Source organism: Microcaecilia unicolor, chromosome 4, assembly GCF_901765095.1.
Source record: "Microcaecilia unicolor chromosome 4, aMicUni1.1, whole genome shotgun sequence".
NCBI classification, from domain to species: Eukaryota; Metazoa; Chordata; class Amphibia; order Gymnophiona; family Siphonopidae; genus Microcaecilia; species Microcaecilia unicolor.
In genome coordinates, this window is record NC_044034.1 from 367,175,558 (window position 1) to 367,195,528 (window position 19,971).

The 19,971-nt window shown below is 46.3% G+C and overlaps 1 protein-coding gene across 1 annotated transcript in view; it reads left to right on the top strand.

Moving 5' to 3' along the window:
- The window catches only part of CFAP47 (cilia and flagella associated protein 47), a 1,083,264-nt gene that overhangs the window by 693,551 nt on the left and 369,742 nt on the right, over window positions 1-19,971 (top strand). The window contains 1 exon segment of the mRNA XM_030202357.1: window positions 18,211-18,308. Within this exon segment, the coding sequence (XP_030058217.1) occupies window positions 18,211-18,308 (98 nt within the window).

Below are 19,971 nucleotides of genomic sequence, written 5' to 3' on the forward strand. Positions count from 1 at the left end.
GGAACGGGGTGTTAAACAGTTCCAGCTGAATAGTTTGACTGTCATTTGTCCTATTACGTCCTATTACTACTTCTATTAGTATCACAAATTTTTCAACTGGACGTATGAAGTGCTGTACAGTCATATAAAAGAGCCTGCACCTTAGAGCTTACAGTCTACGTTGTGTCCGGAAAAAATGGGACCTCCCCCCCCCAAAACATTTTTACCAGATAACCCAAAAACGTCTACTGCAGCAGAAACCTCTGCCTGAAATTCGAGATGGAGCTCCAGCGCATTGAGCCGACACCTCAGTGGCGTCAAAGACTTAATGAATGTGTCAAGGTTGAAGGAGGAAACTATGAGCACAAATTCTGAATTAATAAGAAAAGATCCATTATACCAATGTATTTCAAAGAACTATGTAAGGAGCCCCGTTTTTCCCAGTCACCATGTAGTTGAGATGAACAGAGTAGACTAATAGGGGGCAATTCTATACCAGTGGTGTAGCTACGGGGGGCACAGGGGCCTGGGCCACTGCAAATTATGTCTGGGCCACGGGTTTGGCTGGCGGGGGTCCCCAATCCCCGCCAGACGAACCCTTCTTCAGCGCCGTCTCTGGCACAGTCTGCTCTTTTTGCTCCTGTCCTGTCCTGTGTACGCTGACGCGCCTTTATGTGAAACTGAGCAGGAGTGTCAGCGTGCACAGGAGAAGCTTGTGGAATAATAAGAGGATTTATGGTAATGGCGGTAGGACCTGGTGGAAGTAGTAGCCTCCCCCTAAGTGATATAAGCCTTCTGCTTGTCTACATAATTTGTCTTGGGTTCCTCTTCCACCTTTGACCTGTGCTAATTAGGAGATCCCTCCTGACCAACCTGATGCAGTAATCCTGAATTCGGAATCAGTCTGCTCCAGGGGCATAGCCAGACACCCAATTTTGGGTGGGCACAAAAAACCTGCCTCCCACCTGGCATCTCTCCCTCGATGATTGGGGAGTCTCTTAACTGCACTCTGCCAAGCTCCTGTTACCTTTTAAATCCTCTTCTTTGCTGGAAGCAGGCAGTGACTCACCACCTGCTGCTTGCACTGGTCCCAAACCTTCCCTCTGATGCAACTTCCTGGTCCCATGAACAGGATGTTATATCAGAGGGAAGGCTTGGCACCAGCACAAGTAGTAACATAGTAACATAGTAGATGACGGCAGAGAAAGACCTGCATAGTCCATCCAGTCTGCCCAACAAGATAAACTAATGTGTATACCTTACCTTGATTTGTACTTGCCTTTTTCAGGGCACAGACCGTACAAGTCTGCCCAGCAGTATTTCCCACCTCCCAACCACCAGTCCCGCCTCCCATCACCGGCTCTGGCACAGACCTTATAAGTCTGCCCTCCACTATCCTCGCCTCCCAACCACCAACCTCTCTTCCCCCACCTGCTTCGCCACCCAATTTCGGCTAAGCTTCTGAGGATCCATTCCTGCTGCACAGGATTCCTTTATGCACATCCCACGCATGTTTGAATTCCGTTACCGTTTCATCTCCACCACCTCCCGCGGGAGGGCATTCCAAGCATCCACCACCCTCTCCGTGAAGAAATACTTCCTGACATCTTTTTTGAGTCTGCCCCCCTTCAATCTCATTTCATGTCCTCTCGTTCTACCGCTTTCCCATCTCCGGAAAAGATTTTTTTGCGGATTAATACCTTTCAAGTATTTGAACGTTTGTATCATATCACCCCTGTTCCTTCTTTCCTCCAGGGTATACATGTTCAGGTCAGCAAGTCTCTCCTCATACATCTTGGAACGCAAATCCCATACCATTCTCGTAGCTTTTCTTTGCACCACTTCCATTTTTTTAACATCCTTTGCAAGGTACGGCCTCCAAAACTGAACACAATACTCCAGGTGGGGCCTCACCAAGGACTTGTACAGGGGCATCAACACTTCCTTTCTTCTGCTGATCACACTTCTCTCTATACAGCCTAGCAACCTTCTCGCTACGGCCACCACCTTGTCACACTGTTTCATCGCTTTCAGATCCTCGGATACTATCACCCCAAGATCCCTCTCCCCCTCAGTACCTATCAGACTCTCACCGCCTAACACATACGTCTCTCGTGGGTTTCTACTCCCTAAAAACATCACTTTGCATTTCTTCGCATTGAATTTTAATTGCCAAACCTCAGACCATTCTTCTAGCTTCCTCAGATCCCTTTTCATGCTTTCCACTCCCTCCCGGGTGTCCACTCTGTTGCAAATCTTAGTATCATCCGCAAATAGGCAAACTTTACCTTCTAACCCTTCGGCAATGTCACTCACAAATATATTGAACAGAATCGGCCCCAGCACCGATCCCTGAGGCACTCCGCTACTCACCTTTCCCTCCTCCGAGCGAACTCCATTTACCACCACCCTCTGTCGTCTGTCCGTCAACCAGTTCCTAATCCAGTTCACCACTTCGGGACCTATCTTCAGCCCATCTAGTTTATTTAAGAGCCTCCTGTGAGGAACCGTGTCAAAAGCTTTGCTAAAATCTAAGTAGATTACGTCTATAGCACGTCGATGATTCAATTCTCCAGTTACCCAATCAAAGAATTCAATGAGATTCGTTTGGCACGATTTCCCTCTGGTAAAACCATGTTGTCTTGGATCTTGCAGCTTGTTGGCTTCTAGGAAATTCACTATACTTTCCTTCAGCATGGCTTCCATTACTTTTCCAATAACTGAAGTGAGGCTTACCGGCCTGTAGTTTCCAGCTTCTTCCCTATCACCACTTTTGTGAAGAGGTACCACCTCCGCCGTTCTCCAGTCCCTCGGAACCTCTCCCGTCTCCAAGGATTTATTAAACAAATCTTTAAGAGGACCCGCCAGGACCTCTCTGTGCTCCCTCAATATTCTGGGGTGGATCCCGTCCGGTCCCATGGCTTTGTCCACCTTTAGCTTTCCAAGTTGTTGATACACACTCTCTTCCGTGAACGGTGCTATATCCATTCCATTCTCAGGTGTACTTTTGCCAGTCCCTCGCGGTCCTTCTCCAGGATTTTCTTCAGTGAAAACCGAACAAAAGTATCTATTTAGCAAATTGGCTTTTTCTTCATCATTATCTACATAGCGGTTCACTGTATCTTTTAGTCTCACAATTCCCTTTTTAGTCATTCTTCTTTCACTAATATACCTGAAGAAATTTTTGTCGCCCCTCCTTATATTTCTAGCCATTTGTTCTTCCGCTTGCGCCTTCGCCAGACGTATCTCTCTCTTGGCTTCTTTCAGTTTCATCCGGTATTCCTCCCCGTGTTCCTCTTCTTGAGATTTTCTATATTTCTGGAACGCCAACTCTTTAGCCTTTATTTTCTCAGCCACTTGCTTGGAGAACCATATCGGTTTCCTTTTCCTCTTGCTTTTATTTACTCTCCTTACATAAAGGTCTGTGGCCCTATTTATTGTTTCTTTCAGCCTGGACCACAGACCTTCCACTTCATGTTCGTCCTCCCAGCCCATCATCTCCTTCCTCAGGTATTCCCCCATTTTACTAAAGTCATCACGCTTGAAATCCAGGACTTTGAGTTTAGAGTGGCCGCCCTCCACTTCAGCCGCCATATCAAACCAAACCGTTTGATGGTCACTGCTTCCCAGGTGTGCACCCACTCGGACATTTGACACACTATCCCCATTTGTGAGCACCAGATCCAGCATCGCTCCCTCCCTCGTGGGTTCCGTCACCATCTGTCTGAGCAGAGCACTTTGGAAAGCATCCACGATCTCTCCACTTCTTTCCGATTTGGCAGACAGAACCTTCCAATCTATATCCGGCAAGTGCCAGCTAACTACTGTTAAGGCAATTCTCTGGGTGGGACCAGAATTTTCAAATGATTTAACTTCCAAAATTGCCCTAGAATATAAAAAATAAACTTTCCTTGTTGCAATATAAATCCAGATATTCCCAATAATTATATCAGTTTCAACAATGTAAAATGCACTTTAGAGCCCCAATACAATGCAGCCTCCCTCAGAGCTTGGCAGGGAAAGAAAGAAAGAAAGACAATAAGAGGTTTCACAGGGCAAAATTAATTAAGCACTAAGCATTAAATTAAAGAGAATATCAGGAATCTCACCTATCGCCAGCAAGTTGAGAAGTTTGGAATTTAAAAGGTCCAAATTTGTTATACTTTGGAGGAGTTTGCTTCAGGTACAGAGAGGTCAGCACCTGAGCAAAGTTAGAAATGGTTTGACCCCTATTCAGAGCTCAACCCTTACCTCCTGCTGTGTAATGATTAAGGCCCAAGTGCCAGCTAACTACTGTTGTTAAGGCAATTCTCTGGATGGGACCAGAATTTTCAAATGATTTAACTTCCAAAATTGCCCTTTAGCCAGAAAGTTGAGAAGTTTGGAATTTAAAAGGTCCAAATTTGTTTTACTTTGGAGGAGTTTGCTTCAGGTACAGACAGAGAGGTCAGCACCTGAGCAAAGTAGTAGGTATGAGTCTCTGCTTGCTGCCGGATTTGAAAGGTAGTGGGGGCTTGGGAGAGTGCAGTTAAGAGACCCCCCCCCCTCCCCGATCGCTGGGAGGGGGGGAGAGATGCCGGGAGTCTTCAGCTGGCAGGGCTTGGGGATCCCCGCCAGCCACATTGTTGCTGGGTGGGCCAGAATTCAAAGTGGGCGGGCCCACCTGTGCCTTCGACACTGTGCTATATTCCTATGAGCTGGCACTAAAAGGCAGTTGCTAAAGGAGCAAGGATTCAAGGACCAAGGGACCTGAAGTCCAGTTGCTGGCTTGTTGTAGTGAGGAGGTATGGCATGGGGAATCTTCTCACTTCTATCTAGTCCAGGGAAAGGAGCTAGAATTCATTCAGAGTATCTGCTGTGTCATCCAGGCAACCTGCAAGTTCCACCCACAGCAGGCATGAGGAGTAAAGAAATTTTGTGTCTATTTTCTAGATACCAAGGAGCCTGTAAGTGTTACCAATTAATTAAATCTAATAACAGCTAACATCTGCTTAAGTGTACCAGCAATTCTCCGAGGACAAGCAGGCTGCTTTTTCTCACATATGGGTGATGTCCACGGCAGCCCCAGGTCCGGAAAATCTTCCTAGCAACAAAGGTTGCTAAAGCCTTTGATCGCGTGGGTGCGCGCCCCGCGTATGCACGGCCATCTTCCCGCCCGTAGCACGAGAGTCCCGCTTCAGTCTTCTTTTTTCCGCGCTCAAGAGCGGCTGTTTACGGCGGTTCTGTGCCCCAGAAAAGAAGAGCCTTCATTTTTAGTCGGCTTTTTGCCGGTTTTTTTCTTCTTCGTCGTGCTCGTGTATGAGCTGTTTAGTTTTTCTTAAAAAAAAAAAAAAGTTTTTCCTTTAGTTTCTTAGTTTTTTGCCCTCAAGTTTCCTTTTATCATCATGTGCTGCCATTTGGGCCGCCCGTATGGGTTTTCTCCCTTTTTTGTGCTCTTCCTTTGGCACCATCGCAAATTTTGATTTCGCCGCTGCTATTTTTCCGTCGATGACATCAGGGCTCGCCAGCGGCTTCAAGAAATGCACTCGGTGCAACCGGGCAATCTCAGGCACTGACCCTCACGCGTGGTGTATCCAGTGCCTTGGGCCCAACTATCACCCAGACGCATGTAAGTTGTGTCTTAGCCTTAAAAAGCGGACACAAGCGTTGAGACAAGCTCAACGGGAACACCTGTTTGGAGCTTTGCCCGGTGCTTCGGCGTCGACATCGGCAGCGGTATCAAGGTCGGCGGCGGCGGTGTCGATGTCGGCACCGGAGAATGCATCGACTTCCGGAGCGCAGGTAATGGCTGTCCAGAGACCATCGCATGCTGGCAGCAGTGAACCATCGAGTGTGTCTCCACCTGCCTCAAGGGCTCCTGTGGTACAGGCCCATCAGGACCGACCCCTTTTGGACCCGACCTTGAGGAGGCGTGTAGATTCCACGTCCTCCTCGTCAGTACCGAGGGGTACCAGTGTCATGCCTCGAGCGAAGGCAAAGAAGCACCGTCATCGGTCCCCTTCTCCTCACGGTACACAGACCCTGCTTGAATACCTTCTTCACTTATCAGAGTCCGGTCTCAAGACCAACTCCGTAAGGGTTCATCTTAGTGCAATTAGTGCTTTCCATTATCGTGTAGAGGGTAAGCCTATCTCTGGACAGCCTTTGGTTGTTCGCTTCATGAGAGGTTTGCTTTTGTCAAAGCCCCCTGTCAAACCTCCACCAGTGTCATGGGATCTCAACGTTGTCTTCACCCAGCTGATGAAACCTCCTTTTGAGCCACTGGATTCCTGCCATCTGAAGTACTTGACCTGGAAGGTCATTTTCTTGGTAGCTGTTACTTCAGCTCATAGAGTCAATGAGCTTCAAGCCTTGGTAGCCCATGCTCCTTATATACTAAATTTCATCATAACAGAGTAGTCCTCCGCACTCACCCTAAGTTCTTGCCAAAGGTGGTGTCGGAGTTCCATCTTAACCAGTCAATTGTCTTGCCAACATTCTTTCCTCGTCCTCATACCTGCCGTGCTGAACGTCTGTTGCATACATTGGACTTCAAGAGAGCATTGGCCTTCTATGTGGAGCAGACAAGCCCCTTCAGGCAGTCAGCCTAAATGCTTGTTTCTTTCGACCCCAACAGAAGGGGAGTGGATGTCGGGAAATGCACCATTTCCAATTGGCTAGCAGATTTCATTTCCTTCAATTACGCCCAAGCTGGGCTGACTCTTGAGGGTCATGTCAGGGCTCATAGTGTTAGAGCCATGGCAGCATCAGTGGCCCACTTGAAGTCAGCCACTATTGAAGAGATTTGCAAGGCTGTGACGTGGTCATCAGTACACACATTCACATCTCATTACTGCCTTCAGCAGGATAGCCGATACGACAGTCGGTTTGGGCAGTTGGTGCTGCACAATTTGTTCAGGATTAAGAATCCAACTCCACCCTCCTAGGCCCATTTTTATTCTGTTCCAGGCTGCACTCTCAGTTAGATGTTTCTTCGTAGGTCAATTTTTTTGTTCTGGCCTCGCCGTTGCAAGGCCCAGTTGACCCTATTTGTTGTTTTGAGTGAGCCTGGGGGCTAGGGATACCCATATGTGAGAACAAGCAGCCTTCTTGTCCTCGGAGAAAGCGAAGTTACTTACCTGTAGCAGGTATTCTCCGAGGACAGCAGGCTGATTGTTCTCACCAACCCATCCGCCTCCCCTTTGGAGTTGTTCTTTTCTTTGTTTTGCTTCATAAGTTGACTGAAGCGGGACTCTCGCGCTACGGGCAGGAAGATGGCCGTGCATGCGCGGTGTGCGCACCCGCGCGCTCGAAGGCTTTAGCAACCTTTGTTGCTAGGAAGATTTTCCGGACCTGGGGCTGCCGTGGACGACACCCATATGTGAGAGCAATCAGCCTGCTGTCCTTGGAGAATACCTGCTACAGGTAAGTAACTTCGCTTTCTCTTCCCAAGGACTGCTTCATAACAATCCAGCATGACTTCTACCTCTTAGTATCACCCATTATCCTTTCCTTTAATGTTTTTAGTCTCATGCATTACACCAATGGTCTCTAATGTTTCTCATACCTCACACTAATATTATTAGCTTTTGTCTAACCTAGAATGTAAACCGCACTGAACCTTGGAAAGGGGATATTAGTGGTATGCAAGAATTGATTTGAATTTGAATTGAATCCATTAAGTTGCTTTTGTTCTTTTTATTTGAAAATAATGTTTATTGTCTAATGGAAATGAAGAGTAGTGTAGCCAACAGGACACTTCCAGAAAGACATGTGGAAGATGAGGATAAAATGAACACAAGTTTATTTCATGAAAAGGACTTGACATGGCACTGTGTTTTGGCAAGTGTGCCTGCCTCAGGAGTCTCATGAAATGATTGGAAGTTGTAAAAATAGCTTTGAGTGATCGCCGTATCTCAAAAAAATATATAGTGGAATTAGAAAAGGTGCAGAAAATGGCGACGAAAATGATAAAGGAGATGGGATGACTTCCTTATGAGGAAAGGCTAAAGTGGCTAGGGCTCTTCAGCGTGGAGAAAAGGCGGCTGAGAGGAGATATGATAGAGGTCTATAAAATAATGAGTGGAGTTGAACGGGTAGATGTGAAGCGTCTGTTCACGCTTTCCAAAAATACTAGGACTAGGGGGCATGCGATGAAGCTACAATGTAGTAACTTTAAAACGAACTGGAGAAAATTTTTCTTCATTCAACGTGTAATTTAAACTCTGGAATTCATTGCCAGAGAATGTGGTAAAGGCAGTTAGCTTAGCAGAGTTTAAAAAAGGTTTGGCCGGCTTCCTAAAGAAAAAGTCCATAGACCATTATTAAATGGACTTGGGGGAAATCCACTATTTCTGGGATAAGCAGTATAGAATGTTTTGTACTTTTTTGGGATCTTGCTGGGTATTTGTAACCTGGATTGGCCACTGTTGGAAACAGGATGCTGGGCTTGATGGGCCTTTGGTCTTTCCCAGTATGGCAATACTTATGTTGTGATAGAACAGCCTTTAAAAAGACGTTTGAATGCTGAAAATCTGAACTGAAGAAACCTGCAGACAAAGTGGTACAAACTTTCTGTGAAAGCTAACACATTTTGAGCATTGCATTGTGCTCTATGGACTCCTGAAGAAGGCAGTTGTGCCGAAACACAGCCCGCGTCGAGTCCCATGTATGAATTAATCCTATGTATGAACTGTCAATAAAGAACTTTTCTTTGGATTATTTGCTGGTTCCCACTGTTTTTCATTGCTGTTTCTGTGATGAATCATGGAACTGCCTGGAGCAGCTGTTATCAGAGCACCAACATTACAGGTTCATAATTTCATTACATGGATGAATGCCATTAATCTTTCCAAAACCCTGATTTATTCTTGCCAAGTGTTGTTTTGGTGTGTTCATGTTCCTAAAAAGAACACAAGCAATTACTGTTAGCTGATTACTGCTGAATGTGTTACACAGCATAGCTAAACCATATGTTTCATGTTTGTTCTTTCTTTCAATCACCCACCAGAAGAACATTCCTGGCTTTACAAACAGAAGTGAGCTGTTTGGTAGAAAAGCCCTGGATTTAGTTGAGGTAGAATGTATCCAGTAATTGTGTGGTACATACAGAATGAACATCAAGTCATCAAATGATGGAATGGTTGATCATGCTGTTTCCAAAACACAATGAAGGCTTATTGGCAAAGGTTTAACTGCTCTTTAAGTTAGAAAGTAACAAGCTCAGTTTATTAAACTGGTTTTCTTTAGATTTGCATTTTAAAAAAAATACTTTTAAACTATCTTCCCAATGGTTTAGGGAAAGAGGATGGGATTTGATATATTGCCTTTCTGTGGTTACAATTAAAGCAGTTCACATATTATATCCAGGTAGTTATTTTGTACCTGGGGCAATGGAGGGCTAAGTGATTTGCCCAGAGTCACAGGGATCTGCAGTGGGAATTGAACTCAGTTATCCAGGATCAAAGTCCACTGCACTAACCACTAGGCTACTCCTCCACTAGTAGCATTCTATGTAGAAGCCTGCCGTTGCAGATCAGCAATGCTGCCTTGCAGGCTTCTGTTTCTGTGAGTCTGACGTCCTGCACGTGCGTGCAGGACGTCAGACTCACAGAAACAGAAGCCTGCGTGGCCGCGTTGCTGATCTGCAAGGGCAGGCTTCTGTTTCTGTGAGTCTGACATGCAGGACGTCAGACTCACAGAAACAGAAGCCTGCGCGGCCGCGTTGCTGATCTGCAAGGGCAGGCTTCTGTTTCTGTGAGTCTGACATGCAGGACGTCAGACTCACAGAAACAGAAGCCTGCGCGGCCGCGTTGCTGATCTGCAAGGGCAGGCTTCTACATGGAATGTTGCTGGTGGAATAGCAACATTAACATTCCATGTAGAATCTCAAATACTAGCAACAGAATCTCAATAGTAGCAACATTCCATCTAGAATCTCCAATAGTAGCAACATTCCATGTAGAATATCAAATAGGGAAAGGGAACTGGGACTTAATATACCGCCTTTCTGAGGTTTTTTGCAACTACATTCAAAGCGGTTTACATATATTCAGGTACTTATTTTGTACCTGGGGCAATGGAGGGCAAAGTGATTTGCCCAGAGTCACAAGGAGCTGCACTGGGAATCAAACCCTTTTCCCCAGGCTACTGCACTAACCATTAGGTTACTCCTCATTCTCCGAGGACAAGCAGGCTGCTTGTTCTCATGATTGGGTGACGTCCACGGCAGCCCCCAGTATCGGAAGATCTTCCTAGCAACAAAGTTTGCTAGCTCTCACGTGATCCGTGTGCATTGTGCATGCGCGACCGTCTTCCCGCCCGAACGTGAGCGTGCCTGCTAGTCTCTCTTTTTGCATGGTCAGAACGGACGTGTTTGTTTGTTCTCTCCCCCAGAGAGGCCCCTGTCGCGTTCTTCACGCGGTTTTCGTACCTTTTCGGCATCTTCGTGTGTTCCTGTGCTTAAAAAAAAAAAAAGAGTTCCGTTTCGTTTTAGAACTTTTTCCTGTAAGTTTCCTTTTTCTTGCGTTAGTGGCTTTTTTCGCCGCCCGTACGGGTTTTCCCCTTTTTTGGTGCCCCTTTTTCTGGTATCATCGCTTTTGACCTCACCAGCGTGATTTTTCCGCCCATGTCCTTGAAGCCTGCCAGCGGCTTCAAGAAGTGCACGCGGTGCAGCCGGACGATCTCACTCACTGATAGGCACGTTTCATGTCTTCAGTGTCTCGGGGCTGGTCATTGCCCTAATGCCTGTACTTTGTGCCTCCAGTGCTCACTGATAGGCACGTTTCGGGTCTTCAGTGTCTCGGGGCTGGTCATTGCCCTAACGCCTGTGCTTTGTGCCTCCAGCTCAAGAAGAGGACCCAGGCGGCAAGATTGGCTCAGTGGAACATACTGTTCGGAGCCTCGTCCGGTCTTTTGATGTCGACGGAGCCAGCGGTACCGAGGTCATCGCCGGTATCGATGTCTGCATCGGAGGGAGCATCGACGTCCGGAGCGCAGGTGATGGCTGTCCAGAGATCCCATGCTGGTAGCAGTGAGCCATCGAGTGTGTCTCCACCTGCCTCGAGGGCTCCTGCGGTGCAGGCCCCCCGGGACCGACTACCTTCGGACCCGGCCCCGAGGAGACGTCTGGATTTGATGTCGTCCTCTTCGGTACCGGGAGGTATCGAGGCCGTGCTTCGCGTGAAGGCAAAGAAGCACCGTCATCGGTCACCTTCCCGTCATGGTACCGAGAGGTCCGGGACACCGAAGGATTCGGTACCCGTGAAGCGTCGACACCGGGAAGACCGCTCGACCTCCATACAAGAGGTGTCGATGCGCTGTGCTCCGGACAGCCCGGTACCGCCTCCGCGCTCCAGACAGGTTCTCAGCTCGTTGCCGGTACCGGCCCCGCTGCCTTGCTCGACAGCCACTCTGGACGAGTGCCTCAAAGCCATAATTCCAGAGATTCTGGAAGGGCTGCTGTGACCTTCTGCTCTGGTACTGCCGGTGCCTGCGCTGGCGGTACCGTCGAGAGATGTGGCAGTTGGCTGTCCGCCCGTGGTGTGGACTGAGACGCCGGTACAGCTTGCGGCATCGGCGTCTGCTGCCACCCAGGAGGACTCCCCGCCGTCATCGCTGGAGGGAGCTTTGTCATCGCCGCTGCGGGAGTATTCTTCTCAGCACCGTCATAGAGGACCGGGTTCCTCGGCATCGAGACGGGCTCGGCTTCGGACTGAAATTCGTTAACTTGTGTCCGATACCGAGGGTGAGGCCTCGTGGGAGGCGGAGGAGGACACCAGGTATTTCTCTGACGAGGAGTCTTGTGGTCTTCCCTCAGATCCCACTCCACCAGAGAGAAAGCTTTCTCCCCCAGAGGATGAGCCCAGGGCTGAGATGTTCAAGGTCCTGGATTATCCTTCACCACCTAAGGAGTCATCCACTGGTCCCCTTCATAATGTCCTGAAGCAGACATTGTTGGTGAACTGGGAAAAATCATTAAGTAACCCCCACATTCCCAAGAAGGTTGAGTCCCAGTATCGGATCCATGGGGACCCGGAGTTGATGAGGACCCAGTTGCCTCATGACTCTGGAGTTGTGGATTCGGCTCTCAAGAAAGCCAAGAGTAGTAGAGATTACGCTTCGGCGCCCCCGGGGCGTGAGTCTAAGACTCTAGACTCTTTTGGGAGGAAGGCCTACCATTCTGCTATGCTCGTGTCCAAGATTCAGTCCTACCAGCTCTACACGAGCATCTACTTGCGGAGCAATGTGCGGCAGCTGGCGGACTTGGTCGATAAGCTCCTGGCGGACCAGGCCAAGCCTTTTCAGGAGGTGGTCAGGCACCAGCCAAGGTATTTGCTGCGGCAGTGGGTGGGGAGCGGCAGGGCGGCGGGGGGGGGGGCAATGGGGGGTGACAGACCAAACTGTGCCGCCCCACCTCGGGCTCTGACCCCCTCCCACTGTGAGGTCTGGCTACGCCCCTCAGTACCCCTTACATTTTAACCTTTCTGCTGATTTTGTTGCTACATAATCATTCCAGATGTGGAGAGTCATGATCATAATATTTCTATATCTTAAGTATTTTATAAAACATTCTTGACCAGGAAATCTTTTTCTTTGTTGTTTTAACAAATGTTTTAGGGTAGAGGGTGGTGGTAGGGTCAGAATCCAAGGAATGATGGTGGGAATGCTTAGCAAGCAGCCTCTCTGTACTCCCAGAGACTCTCCGAACAAAAGTAAAAAGCCATTTGTGAAAACGAAATTATTATCGGTAATTTAATGTTACTGTTCATTACAAGTTTAGTTGATCTGTGCTGTTATTTATCATTGCTCTGTTACTACATGTATAAGGGACAAGAGATATTCAAATCAGTCTTCAGCTTTCAATATGGTTCCATAAGAGCCAGATAGCATTGTAGGAGTATTTGCTGTGATCTCACCCACCCTGTGTGCATATGAGAGCACCTTTACAGACAAAATGGACGCTGCAACCTTTCACCTATATGTCTGGCTACCCACTGTGCAGAAGGCAGCATTTCAGCTTGTAAGAGATTTACTGAAGCCTGCACCACCTCCAAGGTCACTCTGCATCGGGGGAGAATGCCTGTCCCAGGGAGAGAGCTTACGAGATAAGACGGACAAAGGAAGCTTCATACAGATGCTGGGAGTACATGGGGGAATTATTTCTGATTGGCTCCCAGAAAAGGGATTGATCTGAGAAGCGGGAACAGAAGGAGTAGTTCCAGAGAGGAGAGAGAAGAGAGAAGAACTAAGAAGAAGAACAGAAGAGGAGAACACTTGCATATCTGCAAGCACCTGATTTTCCTAAGAGACTTACTGATAATACCTGGCAAAGCTTTTCCCCAGGTTACAGCTGTCTAAAGGATCTATACTGCGTCTGTATCATCTGTGGCTGATCAAGACAAGTGCATCACCTGAGCTTGTGTGACCTCGCTGAGACCTTCGGCTGAGGCATTGGAAGGAATCTGATCTGGAAACCGGGACGGTGAGATCATAGTTTACTTCCTTCAGGCTGGGTTAGGTAATTAGTCTGGGCTCGGACCCATCAGATGTGTGACGTCAGGATTTATGATCTCTAGTTGCTGTTAGCCTAGTATAAGATTTGTGTGGTAATCATTAGGATCTTGGTATTGTGTTATCTGTCATTACAGATTTAGCCAATAGGATAATCATAGTTATTCTCTATTTTTGGTATCATTGTGCATGCAATCAGGAATTGCTGATGCTATAAGCTGATAAGAGTTTTCTATATTTTTGTATATAACGCTGTATAAATAAACTAATATATTCCATTGGTCTGTCCGTTATTTTCCATGCAGCTAATGTTGGGCAGAGGCCACGCCCCCTAGACATAAGCGAGTACATAGGTAGGAAATTGGCCTCTTACAAAAACATATATATAATCCCCTACAGCATCTAATTTAGATTATAGATCTAGAACAAATAGACTAGGAAAAGTAAGAGGGGTAATGATTTATATATTTATTATTAGAATTCCCATGGCTCTCTTGAGCATTAGGTAATGTACATATAGGGGCCGATATTCAGACTACAAGAGGGAACCTGGCTAACTCCCGTGGTTGATGGTCAGCCCGGATATTCAATGCCAGGCTGTTTCCTGTGACCGGCGTTGAATAGCTGGTTTATTTTTCGGTGGTTTAAAGTTAACCAGCTAAGACTATTAGATTGTAAGCTCTTTGAGCAGGGACTGTCTTTCTTCTATGTTTGTGCAGCGCTGCGTACGCCTTATAGCGCTATAGAAATGCTAAATAGTAGTAGTAGTAGTAGTAGTAAGTCGATATTCGAAGATAGCCAGTTAACTTTAAACAGGCTAAAGACATACCAGCTATTTAATCAGCCCAATGTGGCCGCTTACAATAGCTGGAAATTAATTGAATATTTGGGGATAGCCGACTATATCGCGTGATATAGGCAGTTATCTCCTGGGCATTAACTGGGAATACTCAGCGGGAGATAACCGGCTATCTCCCGCTGAATATCACTGGAGAGCAGACTAAGTGCTATCCAGGTGCCGTTCGTGGCAGATTCAATGGTTTTGAATATCGGGGGGATAATCACTAAGGTTTACCGGTCAGCTTTTGCACCTTCTCCAGAGTGAGCACAACTGTAATAAAAGTGTTTGGTGAATTCAAGAGAGCTTGGGACAAGTACACAGGATCTCTCAGGGAGAGGACGGGGTAGTAGATGGCATGGATGGGCAGACTGGATAGGCCATATGGTCTTTATCTGCTCTCATTTGTCTATGTTTCTGTGATAATGGCTTTAATTCCCTTTGGATTTTTTGATCTTCAAAGAGGGGGGGGGGGGGAACTTTCCCAGCTTTATTCCTTAATTGGCCCCATTTATAATTGTGATAGTGTTCCAAAATGAGGCTGTTAATTGACAACATCACTTCTATGAGGAAGTTGCAAAATGTACGGAAGGTGCCACCAAGCTGTGGTGTACCTAGGGGGGGGGGGGGGGGGGGGGGGGCGCCGCGCGTCGCCTGTCCTCCGTTTTTCTTCCATGCTTCTTCTATGCCCCGGAACAGATTACTTCCTGTTCCGGGGCAGAGAAGAAGCATGGAACAACGGAGGACAGGCGTGCGTGGGACCCCCCCCCAATGGTTTGCACCCGGCGGGGGGGGGGGGGGGGTGCCTTCGCGGGGGTGTCCTTTCGCCGGGGGGGGTGTCCGCGCTGCATCGGGGGGGGGGGCACTGCACCTGGGGATGGGGCGCATCGGCGATCCGCCCCGGATGCCAGCCCCCCAGGAACGCCACTGCCTCCAAGCCTTCTGTTGTGACACCCCTTCTTGTTTGATCACCTCCACTGTTTTTATTCTTTCTGTGTGATACCCATGGAGGGTGGTTTTTCATTTTTTACATAAGAACATAAGAATAGTCATACTGGATCAGACCAGTGGTCCATCTAGCCCAGTATCCTGTTTTCCAAACAGTGGCCAAGCCAGGTTACAAGTACTTGGCATTATCAATAGAAATCAAACAAAATAAAAGATGGAAAAGAAAATAAGATGATACCTTTTTTATTGGACATAACTTAATACATTTCTTGATTAGCTTTCGAAGGTTGCCCGAGGAAGAAGGGCAACCTTCGAAAGCTAATCAAGAAATGTATTAAGTTATGTCCAATAAAAAAGGTATCATCTTATTTTCTTTTCCATCTTTTATTTTGTTTGATTTCTATTGATAACCTTAAGAGTGGACTAACACGGCTACCACACTCCTCTACTTAAGTACTTGGCATAAACCCAAAGTTGCGAAATTGCCTTTTCCACACGTAAATGTCATCACTGCATGATGCTCTTTACTTATAACTGCCGTTTTGTAAAATCATTTTTCCCTCTATGTTGGCTTCCTTATTTTACAAAAGGCTCTGCATTCAACAGAGCCTTTGGTAAACGCTGATGTCCTGATTCCTACCTTGACATGCTATACAAAAGCTAAGCACCTAGAATGTATGCAAACTCCTATTCAATGTGATCCCATGAACGAGGGACTGCCAACATAGTTAGGGAGTTGAAGCACTACATTGTTTACATAGCCCTCAATAAAAGTCAGTCATTTTGTATAAAAGAAGCAGATCAGAGGGAATAACAATAGAAGAAGTCACCAGATACAGAAGAAGTGTATAAGTCCAGAGGTAGAAAAACAACAAAGCAGATCAGTAGAAGATAAACATAAATTTATTAAATGAAAACCAAATCAGACCCGTCAAACATCCTTGCAACTCTGAAAGGCTTTTTTTCAGCCTTTCAGAGTTGCGAGGGTGTTTGATGGATCTCACGTCTGCACCTTTTATGATTATTCGGTTGTGCTGTTTTTTTTACCATATATTTTAGAAGATCTATGATTTCAGTCTCCTGTACATTTGTTTTTCATCAACACACATATCTACTAAACCTTAACAATAAAGGATTACTGTGTAGCCCCTGATGCAGCCCTGCTGGGCGAAACACGGCCTGTGTCGGGCTGATTTGAACATTTGGTTTTCATTTAATAAATTTATGTTTACCTTCTACTGATCTGCTTTGTTGTTTTTTCATCTTGGAGCTTGCAGATCGTCTGCCTTGTTGCTTTCTTAAGCCCACAGGTAGAACAACCAGGCAGACACAGCAATTAAAGGGAGCAATCCATTATTCCAAAACCTGACACCGCCTGTGTTTCGACACACGCCTGCATCATCTTGAATGTCGGCAACTACCGCTGTTTGCATACATGCTGTGTAGCGCTACTTTTCTGTGTCTTTTTACATGGCTATTGCTGTGAAGAATTCTTGAAATACATGCTTTCTATTGTAAACAGGCCCGCTGCGCCAGTAGGGGGAGGAAGGAAGTCTCCTCCCCAGGACTAATCCAAGCTCCACAAATTGCCACTCACAGCTGCTTTCAAATATTCTCTCTTTTTATTTTTGGTTTCCAAGTTACAGACAAAAGCTTCAGTCCAACCCTCTGTTAGGGCTGCCCCAGGCAGGGCTGGGCTGCCCCTCCCCCAGCAATCCAAAGTCTCTGCCCTTTCTTGAAGGGCTGCAATAGTCCCCTTTGAAAATACCTCTTTTCAAAGTCTGGATCCCAAGCCATTCTGGCCTCTAAGCAGGATTGTTCCCTCCTGTCCAACCAGGGTTTCCAGCTCCAATACAGTCCTTACAGCACAATCAGTAGCAGCTGGGGGAACCAGGCTTGTAACTCGTCCAGCTCTCTGCCCTCCCCACAGCAAAACAGTTCTAATCCAAAACAGGCTTCCTTACCGCAGGTTTATAAATCAAAACATCTTTTAAACACATATTTCCCCCTTCAGGGGCTACCTTCCTCAGGGCTCTCCAGCTCCCATTCTGCTTTCTGCTTCTTGCTCAGCCTCTTTAACCCCCTCCTCCACCCAATCCATCCCCTCCTCCTCCTGCTTCTCACCCCACCCTTCCCTCTTACTGGTGGGAGGCATGATGTATTGATTACGGAGCCAGGGGAACTGGGCTTCTTCCTTCTCCCTCCCTCTTGTGGTCAGAGTTGGTATATACCCATCTTGTCTATCCCTGGGGTTCCCCTGGCTGGGACGGGCAATGCATTCTGGGAGACGTAGTTCAGGATTTTGTTGTTTCATTTTGTACCTCTGGGCTGTAGCCTTGTCACACTATCTGACCGGTGACTGACCCCTGATGAAGGCGTGTGCCGAAACACAAGCCGTGTCGGGTTTTGGAATAAAGAATTGTTCCCTTTGATTGCTGTGTCTGCTTGGTTGTTCCATCTGTGGCCTTATACACTTCTTCTGTATCAGTCATTTTTAATTACATGTATTACATTTTTACCATAATTGTGGGAATTTCGCTCAATTGGATTGCATTTATCGAATGATGGGGTGTATGTTTATTAAAAAACTGCCATTGCTTTTGGGGAAAAAAATGCTGCCAAAGGGTATATTAAGCTTTGGAGAAAATGTGAGGAAACTGTTACTGAAAATATTGTTTGGATGTGTATGATTAGGTTATACAATAACTGACAGGGTAACTGTGACTCTAGGTTGCAAGGACAGAGGTGCAGGTGTATGAATGAAGGGATATACACTGAACCCCCCCCCCCCCCCCCCCCCATATTTGGCTGTTTTCTTCAGAAACTGACGTTTTCTGTCTTATTCAGGAATTTTTCTTGTGACTGGTTTGATTAGAATTGTGTATGTTTATAAATAAAAAGCAGACGGTCTAAATTAAAACTTGGAAATATATTTTTGTTATTTCATAATGTAGGTAGCAGTTTCATGCCTTACAAAGTGTGGTTCTCAGTGGAAATCAGATGCTCTGCAGCCCCACCAGAAGAAACATTGACCGTAAATTGTACTGCACTGGTAAGATCCTGAAAGACATTCGGTACGTGATGACTAAGCCAGGCCTTGGGAGAGGATGGGATTATTCTAATCAAAGAGCTGCTGTTCAGCCAGGAACATTAGTGCAAATTAATGTCATGGACAGAAGTGAAAAGCAAGCACTTTCAAAGTGAACTTTCATCTTCACATTATTTCCTTTTCCTTTTAAATGACGTTGGGTGAACAAGTTCTCATAACATCTGGTATTCAGTAACCATTACTGACATCCAGCGAGAGCATGAGATCTATCTCTTAATTTTGATTAGAGTTTGGATCTGTCTTTATTAAGACCTCACAAGTGTAAATATGCATCATAAGACTGCTCCATTTTGTTAGTGTTAAATAATAATCCTTTGTTTAACAAAGATGATAAATTACGTAAAGCACCTACCCCAGGATTCAGGGTTGCCAGCACCGCAGTTTTCCCATGGAATTGGGTGGCTTCTATAAGTTGCCTGTGGGTTTGACTTTTGGGTGGTTTCCGGCTGTATTTCCTATTGGTCAAGTTTGGTGCTGGAATGAGGCTTGGTGCCTCTCAAGCCTCATTCCTGCTCCAAATTTGACCAATAGGAGGGTGAGATGGGTGATGAGGTGATCAGCTGATGACTCATCATCATCTCTGCGACAGGTGGTGAGCAGTATCCACGTGGGCTTGGAGCATATAAATTTACAGAAACCCATCACCTAGTACACAACGATCTAAAATGGGACGAAACGCCATGGTCCGACCACTTCAAAGTACTCGCCACCCTCAACTTGAAAAAGGCCTTCTCCCAAAACTCAACCACCCTTACAACCTATGAATTCCGAGGTAGAATCAACAACAAAATCTTCTGGACCAACATCAGTTCTAATTCTTGGTCCCCCCCCCCCCCACCCATAATACCTCACACTTCCTATCATTCTGGGAGGACAGATGCCAGACCGTCCTCAACATCATATAGTACCTCTGAAAACTAAGAAAACCACCAGAAGCAAGGTGAATCCATGTTACAACAAAAGAGAATGCAGAAAATTAAGAACCATAATAACATCAGAGTAGCCATACTGGGTCAGACCAATGGTCCGTCTAGCCCAGTATCCTGTTTTCCAAACAGTGACCAAGCTAGGTTAAAAGTACCTGGCAGAAACCCAAATTGTGGTGACATTCCATGTAGAACCCCAAAGAATAGCAAGATTCTGGAATCCTATAGAGTGGCAAGATTCCATGCAGAATCTCAAAGAGTAGCAACATTCCATGTAGAACCCCAAAGAATAGCAAGATTCTGGAATCCTATACAGTGGCAAGATTCCATGCAGAATCTCAAAGAGTAGCAACATTCCATGTAGAACCCCAAAGAATAGGTCGAAACACGGCCTGTGTCGGGTCGTTATCTTTGATATAATAAAGACTGTTGGACTCACGTCTCCAGTGGTGAATCGTCTATTAGTCTCTACTTTTGCCTTCTATAAATCTTGAACTTAAAGTTTAGGTGCAGGAATTGGTGGCACTGGATGGCAGCAAAATTCACGTGTACTGTTTACTGCTCTTCTCTTTGTACTTTCTGAACCCTGAATTTCATTGTTAATGGATCATTGTCCCACTTGAAAACATTTCTGAAATGAACCTCACTTCCCCAAATTACTTTCTCCTTAATTAAACTCT